We start from the raw sequence: 27127 nt of genomic DNA, 5'->3' as shown, positions 1-27127 counted from the left end.
TTCGTCTGGCTAGGAACAGCGTGTGCGTGAGGGGAAGGTGCATAAGTACAAATGAAACAATAAAGTTGCAAAACAGAACAATAAAGTTACAATGCAGGTGATAATAAAAATAACGTTACAACAGGGTATTGTAATCATTTCTCTCGTTAAGGCCGCAAGGCCCAGTGGCATCTAGCCTCATAATCCAGAGAGTTTCTCTTTTTAACAAGAACTTGAGTCTATCTTCGCCTGTGGCTGGAAAATTAACTCTCTCTAAGCCGATGAAACGTAACAGCTTAGTGTCACCGGCGTGGACCGTACGGACGTGATCTATCAATCTAGGGACACCTTTGCCCGTGCGAACAGAATACTGATGTTCCTTGAATCTCGTCCACAAGGGGCGTTTGGTTTTGCCGACATAGTATCTGCCGCAGGGGCAAAGGATGGCATAGATCACGTGCATCGTTCTACACGTAATGAAGTCGTGAATGAAACAATCTTTCCCTCCAAGATTAATAAAGGCGAGGCACAACATTTGGGGGCAGTAATGGCAAGTGCCGCACCGCTTGTTGCCCTCCGGCAAACAACGGTCAAGCCAATTACCTGGTTTAGGGGTCTGACTCTGGGCTAGAGAGTCGGCTATAGTGGCATTTTTTCTGAACGTTATCAGTGGCTTGCGGTCGGCTATTGCTTTAAGGTCGCTATCTTGCTGTAAAAGGAACCAATGATTTTTAATCACTTTGGTTACTGTATCATTTAGATTGCTATTCTGAAGGGCAAATGTAAATCTTTCCGTGTCGGTATTAAAACTTTTTTGGACTGGTTGCTAGATCTAGACTTGAGGAGGGAGGACCTGGGGCGAGCATTGGTTTTAATAAAGGCTTCCTCAACTAGGGATGCTGGATATCCCCTGGCGAGTAGTCGGGATTTTAAAGCGGCGGCTTGCTGCTGAAAACCCGCTTCGGTGTTGTTAATGCATTTTAAACGCAGCATCTGACTATACGGTATGGATTGCTTCACTTGCGGCGGGTGGGAGCTCTTGAAGTGGAGAAGTGCGTTGGCTGCGGTTTTTTTACGAAAAACCGATGTGTGTAAACCTTGTGCTGAAGCCTCTACTTTTACGTCAAGCAACTCTAAGGTCTGGCCACCGAAGCTATGTGTAAAAAACATGTTGCAAGTATTTTTCTCGTTCAGAAAAGAAACAAAATCCTGGAATTTTTCTGCAGTGAATATAACTACTATACTACTGCTCCTATATATAGGAATATAACTACTATAATACTGCCCCCTATATACAAGAATATAACTACTATAATGCGGTTCAGGAAAGAAACAAGAGTGCTGCACCTCACACCTATGGCTGATACTAGTGCCGCTAGGCTAAATAAAAAACACATCAGAATTTTGTGAACAGCTCGCACTCCTTTATAAGACCCACATGACCAAAATTAGCAGGATATGCCTATGCTCACATGTCTGGACCCTATGTCTTTCCCATTCTGTGAGAGCAGCAATGGTGAGTGTAATACCATATCCATACTTGTGTCGTTTGGGGGCAGCCTTCCCCGCCGGTGGTGCTGGCTGGGTTTTGGTGGGGCTTTTTGGGTCTGGTCCTGTGACATTGGGGTTGCAGGGCCGTTCCATGGCCTCCCTTCCCTGCACGTGCACGCTTTGCGGGGTTGGCGGTCGCTGACCGACACGGTGTGGAGTTAGCGTAGGGACCCGTGTGGACCAGAGGACCTGCGCGGTGGTACACGGGGCAATATGGCTTGATCAATTCATATACAGACACTCTGGTGTTGATTTTTAATATAGGCCTAGCGGCATTAGTATCAGCCATAGATGGGATGTGCAGCCGTTCCATTCTCTCCAGTTCGTGTATAACTACTATAATACTGCTCCTATATACAAGGATATAACTACTATAATACTGCTCCCTATATACAGGAATATAACTACTATAATACTGCTCCCTATATACAGGAATATAACTACTATAATACTGCCCCCTATATACAAGAATATAACTACTATAATACTACTCCTATATACAAGAATATAACTACTATAATACTGCTCCTATATACAGGAATATAACTACTATAATACTGCTCCTATATACAGGGATATAACTACTATAATACTGCTCCTATATACAGGAATATAACTACTATAATACTGCTCCTATATACAAGAATATAACTACTATAATACTGCTCCTATATACAGGAATATAACTACTATAATACTGCTCCTATATACAGGAATATAACTACTATAATACTGCCCCCTATATACAAGAATATAACTACTATAATACTGCTCCTATATACAAGAATATAACTACTATAATACTGCTCCTATATACAGGAATATAACTACTATAATACTGCTCCCTATACACAAGGTTTATGATGTAGGTAAATAACTGCAGTCATAGGACACAAATCATCCAAAGAATTTTATATATAAAAAACAAAATTAATTGTAAATACATATTTTTTTCGGTTTTATTTTTAACCCTTCGCTTACAGCTGGAGGCCACATGACATTTGATCACCCCATTACTGTTACAGTTACTGACACAGATGGTGATACAGTGTATAAACCACAGTTGCACAGCCTTACTGGGCGGTAAAATTTCTGAGGTCTCAGTTTATCGATGCTCTCAGGTTGTCCAGATCGGGCCGGGTCTTGAATCTCATCAGGTAATCCTCCTCTGTGTGCTGGAGAGAGATCAGACAGTGATTATATATCTGTATAATAACAACCCCTATGATGCTGGGCCAAACATGGAGTCCTAATGTACACTCTAAAAACACCACTGTGTGCACAGGTGCCATACCGCCCTATGGTGCTGACCAATAAATCTCTTACCTCTTTAACCAGCAGGTTAACCCCTTCAGGTTGGTTCATAGAGAACACTTCTATAATAATCGGGAGCAAAGTGGCTTTTAGGCTGCTGACCTGGAAACCAAAGAGAACGTCAGTCGCATCCATAACACTGAATGGTGTTACTGCAGAGCAGCGCTCTCTACTGACCTGGACAACCCTCTCATGGATGGTGAGAACAGAGTCCACAAACATCTTGTTCCCCACTTCTGGCAGGAGCAGCGCTTCTTTGGTCTTTGTTGGTTTTGCATAACTATAAAAAGAGACACAGAGGCATAACAGGAAGCTGAACCCTAAGACAGTCAGCAATGTTATAGGATGTAGCAAAATAGTGAGTGCAGCTCTGGGGTATAATACAGGATGTAACTTAGGATCAGTAATGTAATGTATGTACACAGTGACCCCACCAGCAGAATAGTGAGTGCAGCTCTGGGGTATAGTATAGGATGTAACTCAGGATCAGTAATGTAATGTATGTACACAGTGACCCCACCAGCAGAATAGTGAGTGCAGCTCTGGAGTATAATACAGGATGTAACTCAGGATCAGTAATGTATGTACACAGTGACCCCACCAGCAGAATAGTGAGTGCAGCTCTGGAGTGTAATACAGGATGTAATGACTCCACTGTTTCTTATGATATAACAGATCTCACCTTTCCTCCACTTTAATGGACATCTGGTTGAAGAAATTATGCAGGTACTGAGCATAGTGTTCCACGTAGAGCATGTTGTACCCCGACACTTGGAAGTTTAGTGTCCCGTATTCATACTCGGTGCCTTGTTTGATCTCCTTTTTCAGTGACTTGCCTTTTTTCTTTTGGTCCTAAAGAATAAAAAAAAACCCACTAAATAAAGCTCAGCACTAGATATAATGGGCCGGGGTGCCCGGTCTTATCTGTAAGATGTAATCTCCCGTATACAACGTCCTCACCACTTCTGGCGGTAACAGGAACCTGTAGCGGCCGATGCCATGGGTGGGCTGTGACTTGTAGGATCTTCTGTCTTCTATCCGGAGACCTGAGTGGCAAGAGAGGAGGGGGAATCAGTGATATCATTCTATCCAGGGCTCATTGGTAATGGAAACAGTCAGCAAGTTGGCCCAATGTTATATTAAGAGTGATGTACTCCCTCCTAGAGCACAGAGCGGAGTCTACTCACCGGTATTACTGCTCAGGAGGCCATTGTTTCCTGTGAATCTGCTGCAGAGAAAACATCGATAGCACAATATTACATCACAGGCTGTAAAAGTAAAGTGTTATCTGGATGTTCTACAGTCAGCATGCAATTCCTCATGTCTCCTGTGGAGGCGCTGCACTTGCATCATGGATGGGGAACCTTCAGCCCCGCAGTTGTTGCAAAAACTACAACACCCATCATGCCTGCCAGCCAAAGCTAAAGCTTTGGCTGTCAAGGCATGATGGGAATTCTAGCTTTTTAAAAACTGGAGGACCAAAGGTTCACCATCCTTGCCTTAAAGCTTTCATTAAGTTATATAGATTTGGAATTTACTTATATTTAAAAATCTCCAGTCTTCCAGTACTTATCAGCTGCTGTATGTCCTGCAGGAAGTGGTGTAGTCTTTCCAGTCTGGCACAGTGCTCTCTGCTGACACCTCTGTCCATGTCAGAGGTGGCACCACTTCCTACAGGACATACAGCAGCTGGTAAGTACTAAAAAACTTGAGATTTTTAAATAGAAATAATTTAAAAATCTCTGGCACTAGTTGATTTAAAGTGAATGTACCATCAGGCCCAGGCTGAAGCACTGGAGGCGGGCTGACCCACCCCCAGTGGGAAGAACCCCCCCCCGCCCCTCTATGATGCGGCTCCATTGATTCTAATAGAGCCGCATCATAGAGGGATTGGGGGGTTCCTCCCGCCTCCAGGGCTTCAGCCCAGGCCTCATGGTATATTCACTTTAAAAAAAATAAAAAATAATAATAATTTGTGAACTACCCCTTTAAAAGTGGGTGATTGAAGTGAGGGGATCTGAGTTGTAATACTCCACACAACCTGGGGTGCCGCTGTTTTTGGAAGAAACAACTTCTGTCTTCCGTTTGGGTGTGGGGTATTGCAGCTCAGCTCCATTGACGTGAAGAGAGATTAGTTGTAATACCACACACAACCTGAGAACAGGGATGGCGCTGTTCAAGAAGAAAAAAAAAAGCATCTATGTTTATTCCAATCCTGGAACGATCATGATGATGTATTTCCACTGCCGGACCCTTCTGTCCTTGGAGTCCGATAGCTGCTTACCCGCCCCCGCCATTGCAAACACATGAGCGCTCAGTCACACCGAACGGGTAAATGAAGAAAAAGATTTTAAATACATTTTTATTTTAAATTAATTTTTCTGTCACCATTTTCTGCAGATTTCTACCCCCATCATCTATGTACTACAAGTCCCAGCACAATAATACCATGTCCGCAATTACAGATCCAGCACAGCCGGTCGCTTTACGGCGTAGTGCTAAGCAGCAACCATGGCAACCTATGTCATATGTCTGCGATTCCCTATGGAGTCCTTGGAATAATAGACGCCGCACTGTGATTAGCGCCTGACTGCGACTTTGTGCACATAGCGCCACCTCACGACCACTGTAAAAAGTCGCTCAACCCAGACGTGTTTAACTGTGGACAAAAAAGGGTTAATACTGGAATAAATAGTGAATGCTGCTCCTTGTAGTGCCACAGCAGTGCTTACCTGCAGAGAGCAGCAGTGGATCTGAGCAGGGCCCCCCCTCTGACAGGCAGCATCTAAAGGGGTACACAACACAAGAGATTACACCCTGAGACCCCCCCAAATATCAACAGCCCCCCTCATCCTCTCCTGTACAGTACTCACAGTCACCTTCTCACCACATGGGGGACAGTATTGGCAAGTGCGCAGGATGTGCAGCCCTGAAATCCGTCCCCGCAACTCCCTCACAGGAAGGTTCCGCTGTAACCAGGGAAACAGGAAGTCCTGGCTGTTAACTCTTTGTTGTCACCATCAGGCTGTGTTCTAGGGTTACAAAACTACAACTCTATCTGTCAGGGCACGGTGGGAGTTGTAGTTTTGCATCAGTTGGATGGCCACGGGTGTAGAAACGCTGCACTATGGCACTAAAGGCGTTACAGAGCTACAACAGCATGCTGGGAGTTGTAGTTCTTCAACAGGTTCTGTATAACAGAGATAGGGAACCTTGGCTCTCCAGCTGTTGCAAAACTACAACACCCATCATGCCTGGACAGCCAAAGCTAAAGCTTTGGCTGTCCAGGCATGATGGGAGTTGTAGTTTTGCAACAGCTGGAGAGCCAAGGTTCTATACCCCTGCTCTATAATAATAATAGCCATACATCTGTCTCTCCCTCAGCTATACTTCCCATAAGTTCATGTTATGACTAGTATATGACTGGGTTTCCCACCGATCATGAGGTGCTATTGCTGTGTCCCCTCTAAATTCTTCCCCACAGTGCTGCACTGTTTACGTAACTCCCATTAACCTAAATAGGAGGTGTGCATATGTCTTCCCGACCTCCAAACCCCAACCGATCCCAAAAACACAGGTCAGTTGTCCCTGGAAGGAACATAACAACATCACACGTACACGGCCAACACTCAGCTCCTTATGGTGCCCCATAGAGAATGAATGGCCGCCCATGTACACTGCTCCCTTCATTCAGGATAGGACCCAGGGCAGTTTCTAGGTCATTTTGGTAGCAGGGCGAATCTAGATAAAAGCGCAGAAACTGTCAATATACGCCCTATGTCGTTAAGGGGTTAAAGGGGTTGGCCACTTTATAGTAAAATAGTTCAGTGTATAGTATTAGTAACTGTACTCATTGTATATACTGACAGCAGCTCCCTGTGTATTCATTGTATATACTGACAGCAGCTCCCTGTGTACTCACTGTATACACAGGGAGCTGCTGTCAGTATATACAGTGAGTACACAGGGAGCTGCTGTCAGTATATACAGTGAGTACACAGGGAGCTGCTGTCAGTATATACAGTGAGTACACAGGGAGCTGCTGTCAGTATATACAGTGAGTACACAGGGAGCCGCTGTCAGTATATACAGTGAGTACACAGGGAGCTGCTGTCAGTATATACAGTGAGTACACAGGCAGCTGCTGTCAGTATATACAGTGAGTACACAGGGAGCTGCTGTCAGTATATACAGTGAGTACACAGGGAGCTGCTGTCACTATATACAGTGAGTACAAAGGGAGCTGCTGTCAGTATATACAGTGAGTACACAGGGAGCTGCTGTCAGTATATACAGTGAGTACACTGGCAGCTGCTGTCAGTATATACAGTGAGTACAGGGAGCTGCTGTCAGTATATGCAGTGAGTACACAGAGAGCTGCTGTCAGTATATACAGTGAGTACAGGGAGCTGCTGTCACTATATACAGTGAGTACACAGGGAGCCGCTGTCAGTATATACAGTGAGTACACAGGGAGCCGCTGTCAGTATATACAGTGAGTACACAGGCAGCTGCTGTCAGTATATACAGTGAGTACACAGGGAGCTGCTGTCAGTATATACAGTGAGTACACAGAGAGCTGCTGTCAGTATATACAGTGGGGACACAGGGAGCTGCTGTCAGTATATACAGTGAGTACAGGGAGCTGCTGTCAGTATATACAGTGAGTACACAGGGAGCTGCTGTCAGTATATACAGTGAGTACAGGGAGCTGCTGTCAGTATATATAGTGAGTACAGGGAGCTGCTGTCAGTATATACAGTGAGTACAGGAGCTGCTGTCAGTATATACAGTGAGTACACAGGGAGCTGCTGTCAGTATATACAGTGAGTACACAGGGAGCTGCTGTCAGTATATACAGTGAGTACACAGGGAGCTGCTGTCAGTATATACAGTGAGTACCGACCCCTTTAACTGCAAACCACACCTGATCTAGAGACATGAGTCATGCTGTCTCGGTAAGAAAGTGGCCATGTTTTTGTAGCACTGGATAACCCCTTTAAGAGGGGTGTAGTGCAGTGTCCCCTCTAATGTTCTTCCCTGTGTAGTGGCCCCCTGGCTCTGATGGGACAACTCCTCAGGAGATACATTTCTATATACCAGCGCTGTGGCCCCTTCCTTCTTATCTCCATGGTGAGAGCGCCATTGATCATACAGTAACTCATACTGCAGCAGTACCATCACCTTCTATGGTAGTAATAGCCATTGGTGATATGGGATTCCCACTTCCTCCTGTTATCCCCTTTTCATTGCTGAGCGTCACACTGGATAATGTTCATTGGCGACATAAAAGAACGAGCAGAGCTGTGACCGCGCACGTCCACTCCATGCCCCCAGGGACTATTATTACACACCTGTTACTAGTTTAGTGACATTGTGTTTGTCTATAGTTGTGACCAACCAGACCACATATTATTAGTGACCAATGAAGGGTCCAGGACTTCCCAAAAGCTTCTGTTTTCTCCCTGCACTGTGGGTGTTTACCGCTACACGTTGTTACCTCACATGTAAACATGGGAAACTGCCAACAGGTAGGGGCTCAGTCACCTGGTGTGTTTCCAGCTTCCATACATTCTATAAGTGGGAGAAGACTATGTGTGGTCTATTGCACCATATAGATACATCACACTATACAGCAGGGTGTCTTTTTATCCCAGTATATAATATATGAGAAAGTGATGACGTCAGGTGATATGACAGATTTGAGCTTGGACGCACAGATCGGAAAATACCAGACTTCCCCTTTAAGGAAATGAAACTGACAGACACAATGATAAGAAATATTTATTGCAATGTGCCACAATCTACACAGAAGCTTCAGCACAAGCACCGCCCACGCCACAATAACCCAAACATCACGTGACCCGACCCCGCCCTTAGCCCGGCCCCGCCCTCTGCTGATGATGGCACTTCATGGAGCAAAGATCTCTGATGACATCATCCGGAAGTGACAGCAAGTAACGTGGCGTCCGCACTGCCCGCTGCAACCTAACTACCTCTGCAGACCCCGCCTTCTGAAGTCAGACACCACGCCCTACCCTGCTACCCGAAAAAGGCTGGGCCGAGTAACCAATAGCAGGCGTCCTGCGTATCCACCTATCACTGCGTTTGTTAAGATCCCAGCGCGTGACGTCACCAGGCAGTAGCCGTCTAGGGCGCGGCGCCATCTTGGTTGGGGCGTTTTGTGTTCTTGTTTCTCTATTACTGATTCCTGTAGCTAAATGATAGGTAATAGCTATATATTGTGTTATAGGGCTGTATACTGGGCCGCAGCAGATAGGGAAAAGCAAACCTTTAATAAGAAGCCAGCTACATTACCCCCGTATTGCCAGCTATGCTGCCTTATTCTTATCACACTTACCAGAACAATTGTGCCAACCTCACTGGTGAGACTAACAATTCCTTCCATACTTATTATCTATTCCGTCTCCTCCCCCCATTTCTGAGCTGCTGCTTTCTGCTGAAGACACAAAAATCTGTGTGTGAGCTTTTCTCTCTGTCTCCCCCCTTGCTTCTGAGACGGCTGATGTAAACAAGTCCCTAACTGGCTGTATCTGCAACATTGTAGCTTCTTCGTAATGCTGGGAGGGTTATTCTGAGGTTAAGTTGCTGATGAACTCACTGTGATTATCCCTCCCAGCATTACAAAGAAGCTACAAAGTTGCAGATGAAGCCGGCCAAGGACTTGTTTACATCAGCCGTCTCAGAAGGGAGGGGGGAGGAGGCGGAGACAGAGAGAAAAGCTCACACACAGATTTTTGTGTCTTCAGCAGAAAGCAGCAGCTCAGAACTGGGGGAAGGAGACTGAATAGATAATAATAAGTATAGAAGGAATTGTTAGTCTCCCCATGGGCAGCAACATATCAAAATTTATGTTTGAGTGGAATACCCCTTCAATAGTTTGCCAGCCCCCTTAATGGCACCAATCGTCCTTCAGGATGCGATATATAAATATATATATATATACAGCTCAATGACCCCAGAGATCCCCACCTGTGCTACCCAACTTATTGCTTTCCAGACAACTACTATGCATTGATCAGCCATAACAATAAAACCACGGACGGGGCTGCACGTAACAATGGGGCCTGATATGGCGGAATACATTAGAGAAAAAGTGACCGTGTTGCGGAGGCAGGAAATCCGAGCAGGCGGACAGACTGACTGTTATATGGAAGGAATAGTGATGTGTAGACACCGGGGTCAGACAGCGGACAGTCTTATGGGGGTCCCCGGTAAGTAGTGGTCAGTACCAACCAAGGAACAATGAGAGGGGACTGGGGAGAGGGCCATGGGGGCCCAGGGATCATTGATATACATGAGGAGTCTGTTCCAAGCCCACAGGAGAGCTGCCATAAAGCAAACTGCTGAAAAACACAGAGAAATGAAAGTAAATGGCCACAACACATTTACAAGATTGCAAATACAATCTGCCCAGCAATGTTTTCCCCGGACTTTAGCAGGTAAGATATTGTTTGCATTTCCTTTGGACGAAGTCTGGTAATAAGTATCATTGTGTAGCCATGTACGCCGCCTAATGCCACACCTGTAATGGCCGCCTGCAAACGACGCAAAGTCCCTCCTTCTGTCACGTGATTGGCAGGTTTTGCTCCTCTCCTATTGGCTGCCCGGTTCGGTTGCCGTGGAGACAGGGCCCGGCAGTTTAGCGCTGCAGGGTTGAGCTGTGTGCGGGCTGTAGGGGCGGGGCCTGTGTGTCAGGTGTGTGTGAGAGGTCACGGGAAGCGGCTCTTCTCTCAGCAGCGACGTCCCCGCTCCCCAGGCGCCCCCTCCCGCCTCCCCCCGGCAGCATCCCGATCCTGCAGCGCTCCGGCCTCCGCCATCATGTCCTCCGGAGGAGACTTCGGCAACCCGCTGAGGAAATTCAAGCTGGTCTTCTTGGGAGAGCAGAGCGGTGAGTTATAGGAAGAAGCGGGTCACCTGACCGATCCCTGTCACTCAGAACACCCCGATATTGTCTCATAGTCACCCCATACACCCGACTACTGTCCTGTATCACCCCATACACCCGAGTACTGTCCTGTATCACCCCATACACCCGAGTACTGTCCTGTATCACCCCATACACCCGACTACTGTCCTGTATCACCCCATACACCCCAATACTGTCCTGTACTCACCCCATACACCCCAATACTGTCCTGTACTCACCCCATACACCCGAGTACTGTCCTGTATCACCCCATACACCCGACTACTGTCCTGTATCACCCCATACACCCGAGTACTGTCCTGTATCACCCCATACACCCGACTACTGTCCTGTATCACCCCATACACCCCAATACTGTCCTGTACTCACCCCATACACCCGACTACTGTCCTGTACTCACCCCATACACCCGAGTACTGTCCTGTACTCACCCCATACACCCGACTACTGTCCTGTATCACCCCATACACCCGACTACTGTCCTGTATCACCCCATACACCCGACTACTGTCCTGTACTCACCCCATACACCCGACTACTGTCCTGTACTCACCCCATACACCCGACTACTGTCCTGTACTCACCCCATACACCCGACTACTGTCCTGTACTCACCCCATACACCCGACTACTGTCCTGTACTCACCCCATACACCCGACTACTGTCCTGTACTCACCCCATACACCCGACTACTGTCCTGTACTCACCCCATACACCCGACTACTGTCCTGTACTCACCCCATACACCCGACTACTGTCCTGTATCACCCCATACACCCCAATACTGTCCTGTATCACCCCATACACCCCAATACTGTCCTGTATCACCCCATACACCCCAATACTGTCCTGTATCACCCCATACACCCGACTACTGTCCTGTATCACCCCATACACCCGAGTACAGTCCTGTACTCACCCCATACACCCGACTACTGTCCTGTACTCTCCCCATACACCCGACTACTGTCCTGTACTCACCCCATACACCCGACTACTGTCCTGTACTCACCCCATACACCCGACTACTGTCCTGTACTCACCCCATACACCCGACTACTGTCCTGTACTCACCCCCATACACCCGAGTACTGTCCTGTACTCACCCCATACACCCGAGTACAGTCCTGTACTCACCCCATACACCCGAGTACAGTCCTGTACTCACCCCATACACCCGACTACTGTCCTGTACTCACCCCATACACCCGACTACTGTCCTGTACTCACCCCATACACCCGACTACTGTCCTGTACTCACCCCATACACCCGACTACTGTCCTGTATCACCCCATACACCCCAATACTATCCTGTATCACCCCATACACCCGACTACTGTCCTGTACTCACCCCGTACACCCGACTACTGTCCTGTACTCACCCCGTACACCCGACTACTGTCCTGTACTCACCCCGTACACCCGACTACTGTCCTGTACTCACCCCGTACACCCGACTACTGTCCTGTACTCACCCCGTACACCCGACTACTGTCCTGTGTCGCCCCGTACACCCGACTACTGTCCTGTGTCGCCCCGTACACCCGACTACTGTCCTGTGCCGCCCCGTACACCCGACTACTGTCCTGTGTCGCCCCGTACACCCGAACTACGTCCTGTGTCCGCCCTCGTACACCCGACTACTGTCCTGTGTCGCCCCGTACACCCGACTACTGTCCTGTGTCGCCCCGTACACCCGACTACTGTCCTGTGTCGCCCCGTACACCCGACTACTGTCCTGTGTCGCCCCGTACACCCGACTACTGTCCTGTACTCACCCCGTACACCCGACTACTGTCCTGTGTCGCCCCGTACACCCGACTACTGTCCTGTGTCGCCCCGTACACCCGACTACTGTCCTGTGTCGCCCCGTACACCCGACTACTGTCCTGTGTCGCCCCGTACACCCGACTACTGTCCTGTGTCGCCCCGTACACCCGACTACTGTCCTGTGTCGCCCCGTACACCCGACTACTGTCCTGTGTCGCCCCGTACACCCGACTACTGTCCTGTGTCGCCCCGTACACCCGACTACTGTCCTGTGTCGCCCCGTACACCCGACTACTGTCCTGTGTCGCCCCGTACACCCGACTACTGTCCTGTGTCGCCCCGTACACCCGACTACTGTCCTGTGTCGCCCCGTACACCCGACTACTGTCCTGTGTCGCCCCGTACACCCGACTACTGTCCTGTGTCGCCCCGTACACCCGACTACTGTCCTGTGTCGCCCCGTACACCCGACTACTGTCCTGTGTCGCCCCGTACACCCGACTACTGTCCTGTGTCGCCCCGTACACCCGACTACTGTCCTGTGTCGCCCCGTACACCCGACTACTGTCCTGTGTCGCCCCGTACACCCGACTACTGTCCTGTGTCGCCCCGTACACCCGACTACTGTCCTGTGTCGCCCCGTACACCCGACTACTGTCCTGTGTCGCCCCGTACACCCGACTACTGTCCTGTGTCGCCCCGTACACCCGACTACTGTCCTGTGTCGCCCCGTACACCCGACTACTGTCCTGTGTCGCCCCGTACACCCGACTACTGTCCTGTGTCGCCCCGTACACCCGACTACTGTCCTGTGTCGCCCCGTACACCCGACTACTGTCCTGTGTCGCCCCGTACACCCGACTACTGTCCTGTGTCGCCCCGTACACCCGACTACTGTCCTGTGTCGCCCCGTACACCCGACTACTGTCCTGTGTCGCCCCGTACACCCGACTACTGTCCTGTGTCGCCCCGTACACCCGACTACTGTCCTGTGTCGCCCCGTACACCCGACTACTGTCCTGTGTCGCCCCGTACACCCGACTACTGTCCTGTGTCGCCCCGTACACCCGACTACTGTCCTGTGTCGCCCCGTACACCCGACTACTGTCCTGTGTCGCCCCGTACACCCGACTACTGTCCTGTGTCGCCCCGTACACCCGACTACTGTCCTGTGTCGCCCCGTACACCCGACTACTGTCCTGTGTCGCCCCGTACACCCGACTACTGTCCTGTGTCGCCCCGTACACCCGACTACTGTCCTGTGTCGCCCCGTACACCCGACTACTGTCCTGTGTCGCCCCGTACACCCGACTACTGTCCTGTGTCGCCCCGTACACCCGACTACTGTCCTGTGTCGCCCCGTACACCCGACTACTGTCCTGTGTCGCCCCGTACACCCGACTACTGTCCTGTGTCGCCCCGTACACCCGACTACTGTCCTGTGTCGCCCCGTACACCCGACTACTGTCCTGTGTCGCCCCGTACACCCGACTACTGTCCTGTGTCGCCCCGTACACCCGACTACTGTCCTGTGTCGCCCCGTACACCCGACTACTGTCCTGTGTCGCCCCGTACACCCGACTACTGTCCTGTGTCGCCCCGTACACCCGACTACTGTCCTGTGTCGCCCCGTACACCCGACTACTGTCCTGTGTCGCCCCGTACACCCGACTACTGTCCTGTGTCGCCCCGTACACCCGACTACTGTCCTGTGTCGCCCCGTACACCCGACTACTGTCCTGTGTCGCCCCGTACACCCGACTACTGTCCTGTGTCGCCCCGTACACCCGACTACTGTCCTGTGTCGCCCCGTACACCCGACTACTGTCCTGTGTCGCCCCGTACACCCGACTACTGTCCTGTGTCGCCCCGTACACCCGACTACTGTCCTGTGTCGCCCCGTACACCCGACTACTGTCCTGTGTCGCCCCGTACACCCGAATACTGTCCTGTATCACCCCATACACCCCAATACTGTCCTGTATCACCCCATACACCCCAACTACTGTCCTGTGTCGCCCCGTACACCCGACTACTGTCCTGTGTCGCCCCGTACACCCGACTACTGTCCTGTGTCGCCCCGTACACCCGACTACTGTCCTGTGTCGCCCCGTACACCCGACTACTGTCCTGTGTCGCCCCGTACACCCGACTACTGTCCTGTGTCGCCCCGTACACCCGACTACTGTCCTGTGTCGCCCCGTACACCCGACTACTGTCCTGTGTCGCCCCGTACACCCGACTACTGTCCTGTGTCGCCCCCTTACACCCGACTACTGTCCTGTGTCGCCCCGTACACCCGACTACTGTCCTGTGTCGCCCCGTACACCCGACTACTGTCCTGTGTCGCCCCGTACACCCGACTACTGTCCTGTGTCGCCCCGTACACCCGACTACTGTCCTGTGTCGCCCCGTACACCCGACTACTGTCCTGTGTCGCCCCGTACACCCGACTACTGTCCTGTGTCGCCCCGTACACCCGACTACTGTCCTGTGTCGCCCCGTACACCCGACTACTGTCCTGTGTCGCCCCGTACACCCGACTACTGTCCTGTGTCGCCCCGTACACCCGACTACTGTCCTGTGTCGCCCCGTACACCCGACTACTGTCCTGTGTCGCCCCGTACACCCGACTACTGTCCTGTGTCGCCCCGTACACCCGACTACTGTCCTGTGTCGCCCCGTACACCCGACTACTGTCCTGTGTCGCCCCGTACACCCGACTACTGTCCTGTGTCGCCCCGTACACCCGACTACTGTCCTGTGTCGCCCCGTACACCCGACTACTGTCCTGTGTCGCCCCGTACACCCGACTACTGTCCTGTGTCGCCCCGTACAACCCGACTACTGTCCTGTGTCGCCCCGTACACCCGACTACTGTCCTGTGTCGCCCCGTACACCCGACTACTGTCCTGTGTCGCCCCGTACACCCGACTACTGTCCTGTGTCGCCCCGTACACCCGACTACTGTCCTGTGTCGCCCCCTACACCCAGATAATGTTCTATAGTCACCCCCTACACCCAGATAATGTTCTATAGTCACCCCCTACACCCAGATAATGTTCTATAGTCACCCCCTACACCCAGATAATGTTCTATAGTCACCCCCTACACCCCACTACTGTCCTGTATCACCCCAATACTCCCCTCTAACCTTCACATCTCATTCCACTCCTGTCACTTGCCATCCCCTGCAGCTCCTCCTGTCACCTTAGTATTAGCCACAATCCTCCTGTCACCTTAGTATTAGCCACAATCCTCCTGTCACCTTAGTATTAGCCACAATCCTCCTGTCACCTGTATTCCATCGCCCATTTTCCTTATTAATATATTACACTGGTAATTCTTTTTCTGTGACCTATATAATCTCTGCCTTCCTCCTCTTGCTATGCCCTGTGCTCTCCAGTCACCCCCAAACCCATCCCCCATCTACCAGAACACCCCCATTCCCATCCTCCTCCCGTCTCCTCCAGCTCATTGTCTGATCCTCCTCCCGTCTCCTCCAGCTCATTGTCTGATCCTCCTCCCGTCTCCTCCAGCTCATTGTCTGATCCTCCTCCCGTCTCCTCCAGCTCATTGTCTGATCCTCCTCCCGTCTCCTCCAGCTCATTGTCTGATCCTCCTCCCGTCTCCTCCAGCTCATTGTCTGATCCTCCTCCCGTCTCCTCCAGCTCATTGTCTGATCCTCCTCCCGTCTCCTCCAGCTCATTGTCTGATCCTCCTCCCGTCTCCTCCAGCTCATTGTCTGATCCTCCTCCCGTCTCCTCCAGCTCATTGTCTGATCCTCCTCCCGTCTCCTCCAGCTCATTGTCTGATCCTCCTCCCGTCTCCTCCAGCTCATTGTCTGATCCTCCTCCCGTCTCCTCCAGCTCATTGTCTGATCCTCCTCCCGTCTCCTCCAGCTCATTGTCTGATCCTCCTCCCGTCTCCTCCAGCTCATTGTCTGATCCTCCTCCCGTCTCCTCCAGCTCATTGTCTGATCCTCCTCCCGTCTCCTCCAGCTCATTGTCTGATCCTCCTCCCGTCTCCTCCAGCTCATTGTCTGATCCTCCTCCCGTCTCCTCCAGCTCATTGTCTGATCCTCCTCCCGTCTCCTCCAGCTCATTGTCTGATCCTCCTCCCGTCTCCTCCAGCTCATTGTCTGATCCTCCTCCCGTCTCCTCCAGCTCATTGTCTGATCCTCCTCCCGTCTCCTCCAGCTCATTGTCTGATCCTCCTCCCGTCTCCTCCAGCTCATTGTCTGATCCTCCTCCCGTCTCCTCCAGCTCATTGTCTGATCCTCCTCCCGTCTCCTCCAGCTCATTGTCTGATCCTCCTCCCGTCTCCTCCAGCTCATTGTCTGATCCTCCTCCCGTCTCCTCCAGCTCATTGTCTGATCCTCCTCCCGTCTCCTCCAGCTCATTGTCTGATCCTCCTCCCGTCTCCTCCAGCTCATTGTCTGATCCTCCTCCCGTCTCCTCCAGCTCATTGTCTGATCCTCCTCCCGTCTCCTCCAGCTCATTGTCTGATCCTCCTCCCGTCTCCTCCAGCTCATTGTCTGATCCTCCTCCCGTCTCCTCCAGCTCATTGTCTGATCCTCCTCCCGTCTCCTCCAGCTCATTGTCTGATCCTCCTCCCGTCTCCTCCAGCTCATTGTCTGATCCTCCTCCCGTCTCCTCCAGCTCATTGTCTGATCCTCCTCCCGTCTCCTCCAGCTCATTGTCTGATCCTCCTCCCGTCTCCTCCAGCTCATTGTCTGATCCTCCTCCCGTCACCTCCAGCTCATTGTCTGATCCTCCTCCCGTCACCTCCAGCTCATTGTCTGATCCTCCTCCCGTCACCTCCAGCTCATTGTCTGATCCTCCTCCCGTCACCTCCAGCTCAGTGCCTGATCCTCCTCCTGTCACCAATGAACCAGTCCATGATTTTGTTACCCCAGTACCTCCTGATCCTCCTCCTGTCATCTCCATTGCCTGATCCTTTCCCTGTGACCATAGGCCGTGGTCTGGATGCCCCCCGTCACCCCTTCTCTTTTTTCCTTGCTGTTACCTCCATGGTCTGTTCTTTCTCTCAGGTCCTGAGTATCTGTCACACTCTTCTGATCTTCCTCCTGCCCTCTGACCCCCCATCATCCTCTCATCATCTTCCTGTTAGTTCCATTTGTCTCCTAAGTTTTATCCCTTCAAAAAAACTTAAATCCACTTTCACAGCCTGAACCCCCTTATTCCTTCACCACCTCCATTCCCTAATTTCCGGGGTACCACATCTTGGCCTGGCCTGAAACAACTCCCTGTCCATCGCCCCTTCCTAAGCTCTCCTCCTCTTTTACCTCCTTTACCACCACCACCTGTCATGACCCCATGACCCTTCCTCCCGCACCCCTCACCTCATCTGATGACCCTTCCTCCCGCACCCCTCGCCTCTGGTGACCCCTGCAGTCCTCCATCTTTGCACTGGCATATAATATAAAATGTATGGCTGTTCTAATGTGGTAACTACTCTGGGTGTAATCTCTGCTGCGATATCTGTGTGCGATATTCTGCAGCAGGCTGGTTTGATGACACAAACCTGTCACCTGTGTGTGATGTAGGTGGTCTCTGGGCCCTGTGCACCCCTCCACCGTGAGCCCCCAGACCTCCATGATTCATCATTTCTGCCATTTATAATGGTCTGTCACCAGTGCTTATCATGTGCAGTCTATGGACAGTGGCTCCACCAGCAGAATAGTGATTGCAGCTCTGGGGTATAATACAGGATGTAACTCAGGATCAGTACAGGATCAGTAATGTAATGTATGTACACAGTGACCCCACCAGCAGAATAGTGAGTGCAGCTCTGGAGTAAAATACAGGATGTGACTCAGGATCAGTAATGTATGTACACAGTGACCACACCAGCAGAATAGTGAGTGCAGCTCTGGAGTATAATGCAGGATGTTACTCAGGATCAGTAATGTAATGTATGTACACAGTGACCTCACCAGCAGAAGAGTGAGTGCAGCTCTGGAGTATAATACAGGATGTAACTCAGGATCAGTACAGGATCAGTAATGTAATGTATGTACACAGTGACCCCACCAGCAGAATAGTGAGTGCAGCTCTGGAGTATAATACAGGATGTAACTCAGGATCAGTAATGTAATGTATGTACACAGTGACCCCACCAGCAGAATAGTGAGTGCAGCTCTGGAGTATAATACAGGATGTAACTCAGGATCAGTAATGTAATGTAGGTACACAGTGACCTCACCAGCAGAATAGTGAGTGCAGCTCTGGAGTATAATACAGGATGTAACTCAGGATCAGTAATGTATGTACACAGTGACCCCACCAGCAGAATATTGAGTGCAGCTCTGGAGTGTAATAAAGGATGTTACTCAGGATCAGTAATGTAATGTATGTACACAGTGACCCAACCAGCAGAATAGTGAGTGCAGCTCTGGGGTATAATACAGGATGTAATCTATGTACACGTCACTGAGTGAGCGCAGCTCTGGAGGATAATTAAGGAGATCACTTGTACTGCAGTCATATAATCAGTGTAAACTATTTAATAGGTATTTGGCCTCATTCTCCAGGTCCGTCATCACAACCTCCTCTTATTTGTCCGCTTTCCCATATCTGTAATTATACGTGAGAAATCTTATTATATTGTTGTTCCTGAATATCTCTGTGCTGCTGTGAGCAGTGTGATGGTATGATTATTCTGGTGGGTCGGCCTGTACCCCCCTATATCAGGGCCCGGTGGTTGTGTAGCTGGCAGTGGGTATTGGTTGGCATTCAGTATGTGATATGATGGGGGATCCTGACATTCCTTGTGGTTCCGTCTGGGATAATGTTTCTCCCTCTGCATACAGCTGTTGCTGGAATCTGACACACAGCGCCAGCACCGCCCCCCTTCCCATCATATCACATAACTCCTAATACATAGTGTATGAAGCCTTTATTAGAGGCAGCGATCTCCAGCCTGTGATTGTTGCAGAACTACAACTCCCAGCATGCCCTGACAGCCTACGGCTGTCAGGGCATGCTGGGAGTTGTAGTTCTGCAACCACTGGACCCAGGGACTTTTCTACATTGTTAGGACAGCGTGAGGATCCCGGCCCCTGACGTTTCCAGGAACCTTGGAGGAAGAGGATGTCCCCTCCCTGCAGCTCGGGGTGATGGGTACATTAGCGGCTCCACTACCCCCATCATCTCCATGACTCACACAGCGGCAGGACTCTCAGGGCAGGAAATTGGATTTCTTGGCAGGAGCCCGGGAGCCGATCGATAAATCTTCTGTCCGGTGTGCAGATAGACGGCAGCTCCATAAATCTCTCCCCCCCCCCCCACTAATGTACTGCTCCAGTTACTGCCTCCCCTGTCGACGGCCATCGCCCCGGTGCCCAGTCATCTATCAGGGTCAGATTAAACATTCATACAGACTGGGCCGCTCATGAAAACTTAATACAGTCCTCTATTAACACTGTATGTGACAGTTCTCGGCTCTCTGAGCCGTTGGGATGAAGGGAGACACTGAGAGGAAGGGGGCTTACTGGTCATGGTGGTCTCCTCTAGGTGATCTCTCCCCTAGGGTCTTATCCAAGTTATAGAGGACGGACTGTATCCCAAAACGGAGATATAGGAAGGGGGTCCTTCTAGTAGGTGGGTGACCTCTGAACTTAAAGGGGTTATGCAGTGCTACAAAAACATGGCCACTTTCTTTCAGAGACAGCACGACTCTTGTGTTTAGTTCAGGTGCGGTTTGCAATTAAGCTCCATTCACTTCAATGGAACTGAGCAGCAAAACCCCGCCCAAGCTGGAGACAAGAGCGGGGCTGTCTCTGGAAAAAAGTGGCCATGGTTTTTTTTAGCGCTGGAAAACCCCTTTAATTACGGAAATGGCGACCCATGAAACATAGCTTCTGAATTGACCCACAGCTACTCCTCCTGATCGCCTCTATACACATATAGCAAGGGGAAGAAGCACCTGACAGCCTCCTCTAGCCGCCCTCTGCCTCCCGGTGCCCCCTACAGTCCCTTTATTCTAGGCATCTACCACCCTCTAGCTGTACTTTTGCAATGCTTCCTTCCACTAGACTCCATCAACCGTGCCCCTTCCCTCTAGGTGCCATCCTGTGGTGTATTCTCCCTTTAAAAACCCTCCAATCTAGTCTTCTATGTAGACACCCCCTTGAAACCCCTCTCCTCTAGACTACCTCCATTCGATGCCTCTACTGACCTATGATTCCCTTTAGGTGCCCCTCTGCCCCTACATTGCTTTTTCCCCCTCGTTGTACCCTTATGATGCCACCCTCTAGCTATTCCCCTGTGATGCCTGCTGCCTCTGTATGCTGCCCTACCATCATGCCCTCTCCTTCTAGGTGCCCCTCTGTGCTGCCCCCACCATCTAGCCATTCCATATTGCACATGTCCCATCTTCCTTTGCCCCCCATACTTTCTGTTTGCAGTTGTGGACACTGTGGCCCCATTGATATCTACATTGCCATGCACATGTTGTTGTGTTTTTAATGTATTCAGATCTGCAATATTATAGGACCTGATAGATTCCATAGTCAGTGGTTCCTTAAATTATATAGATAATGTACAGATATTTGCAGAAAGATGTTGTACACTGGATCCATAATTTTGTGGACCATAAAAAAAAAACATAAGTGGGTTGGCTGGTCCTGTGGAAGTTGATGGGTTCAGCTGACATGATGTGCAGTTTTAGGCAGGAGCAGCAGCTCTGGAGCACATACTGATGCCCTGCATGGGGGCTGAGTGTACAGAAGAAGCCGCCGCTCTAATATTCTGGCCCCGGTGTCAGGGTCGGGGTTTTCTCTGAGGTTCTTAGTCTGTTCTTCACGACCTCCATCGCCAGGAGAGTCCACTTCTGACTTGACGGCAGGCGAGCTTGTAGGCCGTGGACCATGTGAGCACCATATTGCCTATCTAGAGATCACCCATATCCGGCAGGTCCGCTCCTGTAATGTTGGTGGTCACTGGAGGTCACTTATTGACCCTATAAATCCCCCAGCCCAGAGGATGATGGGTAATGCAGAGCTCATGTTGTAGGCGGTGGACCAGTTACATGGCATCTGTCCTAGATCTGCTGGGCGGTGATGTAGGAGATGCCGGGCAGCGGGTGTGCCTTCCTGTGATGACACCATGGTATGTGGACGTCTATCGTGTATATCGGGTGGGGAACCTTCGGACCTCCAGCTCCAAAACTACAATTCCCATCATGCCTGTACAGCCGAAGCTTTAGCATGATGAGGATTGTAATTTTGCAACAGCTGGAGGGCCTAAGGTTCCCCATCCCTGGTGTATATAGTCATGCTTGCTCTGCGGTTGCCATGAATCTTGCTCTGCATGGACTTCCTGTCACATGACTTTTCTTCATAAGAACAACACATTGTCATACTGCAGCAGGTTGCACATTATAAGCATGGTGTGTGGGCTGTCATGCAGATGTTTCCGATTTCAGTGCATCGCTTACATTTGTTTATGTCCAGAGCCAAAAAGGCTTAAAAAACTTACACTTCATCTACAGAGGTGCGGTCTGTATGTACCGGCATGAGGTTGAGTCACTAGGTGGCAGCACTAGTCATCCTGAGCTGCCTGATTCATGAATAGAATGCAAGTGCAGTGAAGACCGTCAGATAGTATATGCAGAGGAGTATATAATAGTACAGCTCAGGCCTGCCGCATTCCGGATGACACCGCCACAGCGGTCATTGGTGCTTGTTACCTGAGGAGGAGGCCGGGAGTCCTTTGTTTAGAGTCCGCCACACAGCAGAGCCGAGCTCCCACTAGCACAGCCGCGTGATTGTTCACTCTCGTACTGGAAAGACGTGTTTGGCCGTGAGTGCAGTGAGCCGGGTCATATACATTCTGACAGCTGGGATGGGCGGCGTGACGTGTGCGGTGGCGGCTGATCACATCACGTCTATGGTCAGACACAATCTGCAATGGAAACCTCAATGGGTATCTGCATTGCCAACTCTTGTGGTGCAGGTGGGCTGTCATGTGGACTCATCCAGGTTCACTTGGGGTTGCATTATATTTGGGAACCCCTTATGAAGTATATGGCTAGGGTATGGCAGTATGTGTAGTTTTTTTTTTTTTTTTATCTTCAGTCCAGGTCAGTGTGTGTATGTGTGTGTATATATATAATATATATATATGTGTGTGTGTAGGGGTGGGCTGCTGTCCTTGTAGGGGCGGCTTTCCTTTATATCGTGGGCTTGGGCTTTAGTGGCAGTGATAGATGGGATAAATGGAGCAGAGTTAGGGAGGCACAGCGTGTTTCGAGGCTTCTGTAGGGATTGTGTACGTAGCCCCCCCCCCCCCCCCCCCCCCTCATGTTCTCAGAACTGTAGACCTCAAACCAATTAATGCTGCAGCTTTAGGCGGCCCAGCAGGAGATCCATGCTTCTCTTAAAGGGCCAGTTTGCGCAGACTGATACAGTTGTCATTTTGCAGACAGAACGTCTTCCAACATCTAGATCAATGTTCCCCAACCTGCGGCTCTCCAGTTCTTGCAAAACTACTATTCCCAGCATGCCCGGGATTGTAGTTTTGCTACCAGATGGAGAGCTACAGGTTGGAGAACGATAAACAATCTCGTTTGCGATTGTTTATCGTTAGTCGTTAAAAATCGCTCCGTGTAATAGGACCCTTAGATTCTTAGTGGTTTCTCCAGAACAGGTTTGGGTCTTCTGTATGTGAGGGTCTCCATCCATTAGAGGCCCTGGAGATTCTGTGAACATCTCAGTCCTTCTGTAATAAGTGAAGATCTCTTCCTGACCGCTCCTCTGTGATAACTTCATTACTTCCAGATAATTCTTGTTTTTAGAGATGATCTCATTTCTATTAACACTAAGATCCTGGAAAGCAGAACTTCAGGGACAGGAACGTGACAGCTACCAATGTCCTCTTCTTCTCTGCTCGCTGTCAGTGTTTCCTCTCCAGATGTGAACCACAAAATCCAAGACTGTGAACGAATTGCAGAATGTTAGCGAGGACATACGGTTTATGGCCGGGCCAGAGAATACATGGACATTACATGTCTAGTAATACTCAGTAACTGGTGCCAGCAGTGTCCCTGGGGGGGGGGGGGGGCTTAGGACCCTCTCTGCATTAATACATCAAATGCTATGTCTGCATTCCGTGCATGTGAATGGAGTTTTCCGATCCACATCTCTGTGGGGAAAATTGTCCGTTCAGATGGATCCAGATTAAGGATGGTCCGAATTTGACGAGTTTCAGGTTCGTATGAACCCCAACGCTCGGCATCAGATTCCCGCTGTCTGCTCGCTCCGAGCGGGAGGACCGCCTGGAAAACTGGGATACCGCCTATGGCTATGGCTGTATCCCAGTTTTTCAGGCAGTCCTCCCTCTGTATCCACCCTCTCCACGGAGCAGGCAGACAGCGGGAATCATTGCCGAGAGTTCGGGTTTCGTACAAACCCCGAACCTCGGCCGGTTTGGACCATCCCTAATCCAGATCTCTGAGGAAACATGGCCGGTCAGATGGATCCAGATCTCTACAAAGAAATGTGGCCGGTCAGATGGATCCAGATCTCTATAGAGAAACATGGCCAGTCAGATGGATCCAGATCTCTGAGGAAACATGGCCGGTCGGATGGATCCAGATCTCTATAAAGAAACATGGCCGGTCAGATGGATCCAGGTCTCTGAGGAAACATGGCCGGTCGGATGGATCCAGATCTCTATAAAGAAACATGACTCGGTCAGATGGATCCAGATCTCTAGAGAGAAACATTGCCGGTCAGATGGATCCAGATCTCTATAGAGAAACATGGCCGGTCAGATGGATCCAGATCTCTATAGAGAAACATGGCCGGTCAGATGGATCCAGATCTCTATAGAGAAACATGGCCGGTCAGATGGATCCAGATCTCTATAGAGAAACATGGCCGGTCAGATGGATCCAGATCTCTACAGAGAAACATGGCCGGTCAGATGGATCCAGATCTCTATAACGGAACATGGCCGGTCAGATGGGTCCAGATCTCTGAGAAAACATGGCCGGTCAGATGGTTCCAGATCTCTGAGAAAACATGGCCGGTCAGATGGATCCAGGTCTCTATAACGGAACATGGCCGGTCAAATGGATCCAGATCTCTGAGGAAACATGGCCGGTCAGATGGGTCCAGATCTCTGAGGAAACATGGCCGGTCAGATGGATCCAGATCTCTGAGGAAACATGGCCGGTCAGATGGATCCAGATCTCTGATGGTTGTTTGGATTAATCCAGATCTCTATAACGGAACATGGCCGGTCAGATGGATCCAGATCTCTGTGGAGAAACATGAAATCCCTGACCATTCCTGACAGATGTGAGGAGATGTAATGGTGGGGGAATGTTTTCTTGGTGCCTTCCCTCATAACCCACTAATCCTCAGGAGGCCATAGGTTTATTTTGCCTCTATGACCATATTTGCTGACGTCTTCAGGTAGACACGTTCCTCAGTGATCCTTCTCGCCCCATCACCCTCTCCGGCAGTGAGCAGCATCTGGGTGGAGCGTCTTCTAAATCCTGGAGCTTGGAGACAAGTTCAGACCTGGTGCCATAATTACCAGGTGAAGTCAACTGCGGGGACCAGTCTGGAGACATCGGCCGCACAGACCAAACACATCAGGCCATATCTACGGCTTTACCAGAGTCCTTGGGCTGACAGGACATGATGGGAGTCGTAATTCTGCAACATCTGGAGGGTCACAGATCGGGACACACGAGTCTATAGCAACAATTCTGGACATGTGGGGTCAGGTCTAAACCGCCCTACAGGAATATAGGAGTTCTAGTACATTGCAACAAAGTTCAGCTGTGCGCAGGCTTCAGTGGTCCTAGGTTTTCTAGCTCCGGTCAGTATATAATTTTTGCCCTCTTGCCGGGTCATTGACCTCCAGCGACCCATAGACTCGCTCTTCTGCCCTGCAGCCATGTTTCCCGTGTCCAGGGACCATGGGTCATCGATCCTGATGTATTGATCTCTATGCTGTGCTGTCATCTCTCCCATATATCATTAGGATTTATTGATCTTTTCTAATGAACCTCCCCCACCCCCTCCCCAATGGCTGATACAGGGAGTGGCATGATCCTATTAGGTACTAAATTGTAATTTATGGACTGTTACAGGAGAATTAATTGAATACATATGGATACATATGAAAGTCAGCTGGAACTTCTGTATACACTTATTAGGGAGTAACGTAGCTGGCTGATACAAGGGACAATAGCATGCATGCTCATGGTACAGTCCATATGATGACATCACACTCTTTAGTGATGCAAATTCATCCCCATTGACTGGAGAGAGAGGTTGCCATTGCTGTTGCCAAGTGGGGTGAGCAAGAAAAAGTCTTGAGGAAAGTTTCATAGACAACAAAGTTTTAGTTTTGGATGGGGTTGATCTTTAATAAGTGGGAATCTCCAGTTTTCCTATCCCGAGGCTTCTGCATTGGGGTGTGAGCGAACATTACAGAACAGACTGGAGCAGGGATATAAAACTCCTTGCAGCTGCCCTCGGATCCTTTGCTAATCTATATAGATCCCCTTACAATGGTCTCCTGTTTGCCTATGGCTTCTGGCCTGTTGGCGGGTGCAGGGTCTGATCGCTCTTCAATACTTATTTTATATCCGTGCCCCCTCCAGTACTATTACTCTCTCCTCCTCCATAGCACAGATGTTCTTAATAATGTACATGATACCGGGAGGTAGTGGAGGGGACATGTGTCCATTATAAGCTCCTCTCTATATATTTGCTTTACATTGAATGTTATTGGCTTTTTGCTGTGACCTGGAATGACCCATTTTATGATGACAGGAGGCAGTGGGTGGCGGGCCTTACATGACTGGAGATGTCTGACCCGTAAAACTTTTTATATGTGACCATACAGGTCCTCACCAATGGTCCAGCCATAATAATAAAACAGACTGGCTTGGTTTTTAGAGTCAGGTTTCACTGAAAATTAAATTTTTTTTATAAAAGATTATTTGGTCTTCACTATTTCTATAGACATGGGGTGCACAGATCCAGCGGCCACTGCTCATTGTGTGGGTTTATGTTTAGAGGAAGCAACTCCTATTCCCTATGAGCCGATAAATGTGATGGCTGTACACTAATGTACTACTTGCTGCCTCAGCAGTCCGCCCGCCCACCGCTCCGATATTAATTATATATTGTTCCCGTTACAGTCTACTGTAATAGGAAACTTGTGGGTCCTGTAACAAAGCTGTACACCCAGCCGCTGGCACAACCATACACAGAGCTGTGTACAGACCCCATACTGCCCCCTGTGTACAGGAATATAACCAGGGCTGTGGAGTCAGAGCTAGTTTTGACTGGAGTTGGAGTCGGAAAAAAAATGTACCGACTCCCACTCTAGCTTTAAAAAAAAATCTTAAAAAAATGTAGAATTGAATTTTGATATGAATTTTACAAGTTTTGCTCATGAATATATATTACATAAGGGGGGTCATGGAAAAGTTGTCGGTTACTATTGGGCAGTTTGTTTCTGAGCTGGAAGAGTCCATTGTGTGGGGGAAGATCTGTGCTGTTCTCTTC

The 27127-nt window shown here is 49.9% G+C and overlaps 2 protein-coding genes across 5 annotated transcripts in view; one reads left to right on the top strand and one right to left on the bottom strand.

Annotated features, from left to right (window-relative positions):
- Nucleotides 1-2427: 2427 nt before the first annotated feature.
- On the bottom strand, nt 2428-10420 carry MRPL48 (mitochondrial ribosomal protein L48). Its single transcript, XM_069969583.1, has 9 exons — nt 10391-10420; nt 5718-5813; nt 5577-5629; nt 4032-4072; nt 3805-3890; nt 3527-3696; nt 3022-3124; nt 2857-2946; nt 2428-2705 (listed from the first exon to the last, which is right to left on the bottom strand). Exons 3-9 carry the CDS (start codon nt 5627-5629, stop codon nt 2631-2633), a joined length of 618 nt encoding a protein of 205 aa, XP_069825684.1. The 5' UTR covers nt 5718-5813; nt 10391-10420; the 3' UTR covers nt 2428-2630.
- A 101-nt stretch (nt 10421-10521) lies between these two features.
- The window catches only part of RAB6A (RAB6A, member RAS oncogene family), a 177519-nt gene continuing 160913 nt past the window's right edge, over nt 10522-27127 (top strand). Inside the window, exon 1 of one of the 4 annotated variants that reach the window (XM_069969580.1) lies at nt 10522-10756. In XM_069969580.1, coding sequence (XP_069825681.1) covers nt 10687-10756 — 70 coding nt within the window. In that variant the 5' untranslated portion in view covers nt 10522-10686. The remainder of the gene's footprint in view (nt 10757-27127) is intronic. The other 3 variants (XM_069969579.1, XM_069969582.1, XM_069969581.1) reach the window with 3 other exon arrangements.

Source organism: Dendropsophus ebraccatus, chromosome 5 (genome assembly GCF_027789765.1).
Source record: "Dendropsophus ebraccatus isolate aDenEbr1 chromosome 5, aDenEbr1.pat, whole genome shotgun sequence".
Classification (NCBI taxonomy): Eukaryota; Metazoa; Chordata; class Amphibia; order Anura; family Hylidae; genus Dendropsophus; species Dendropsophus ebraccatus.
The sequence above is the reverse complement of the archived record's forward strand: the minus strand, read 5'-3'. Positions and strand labels throughout refer to the sequence as shown.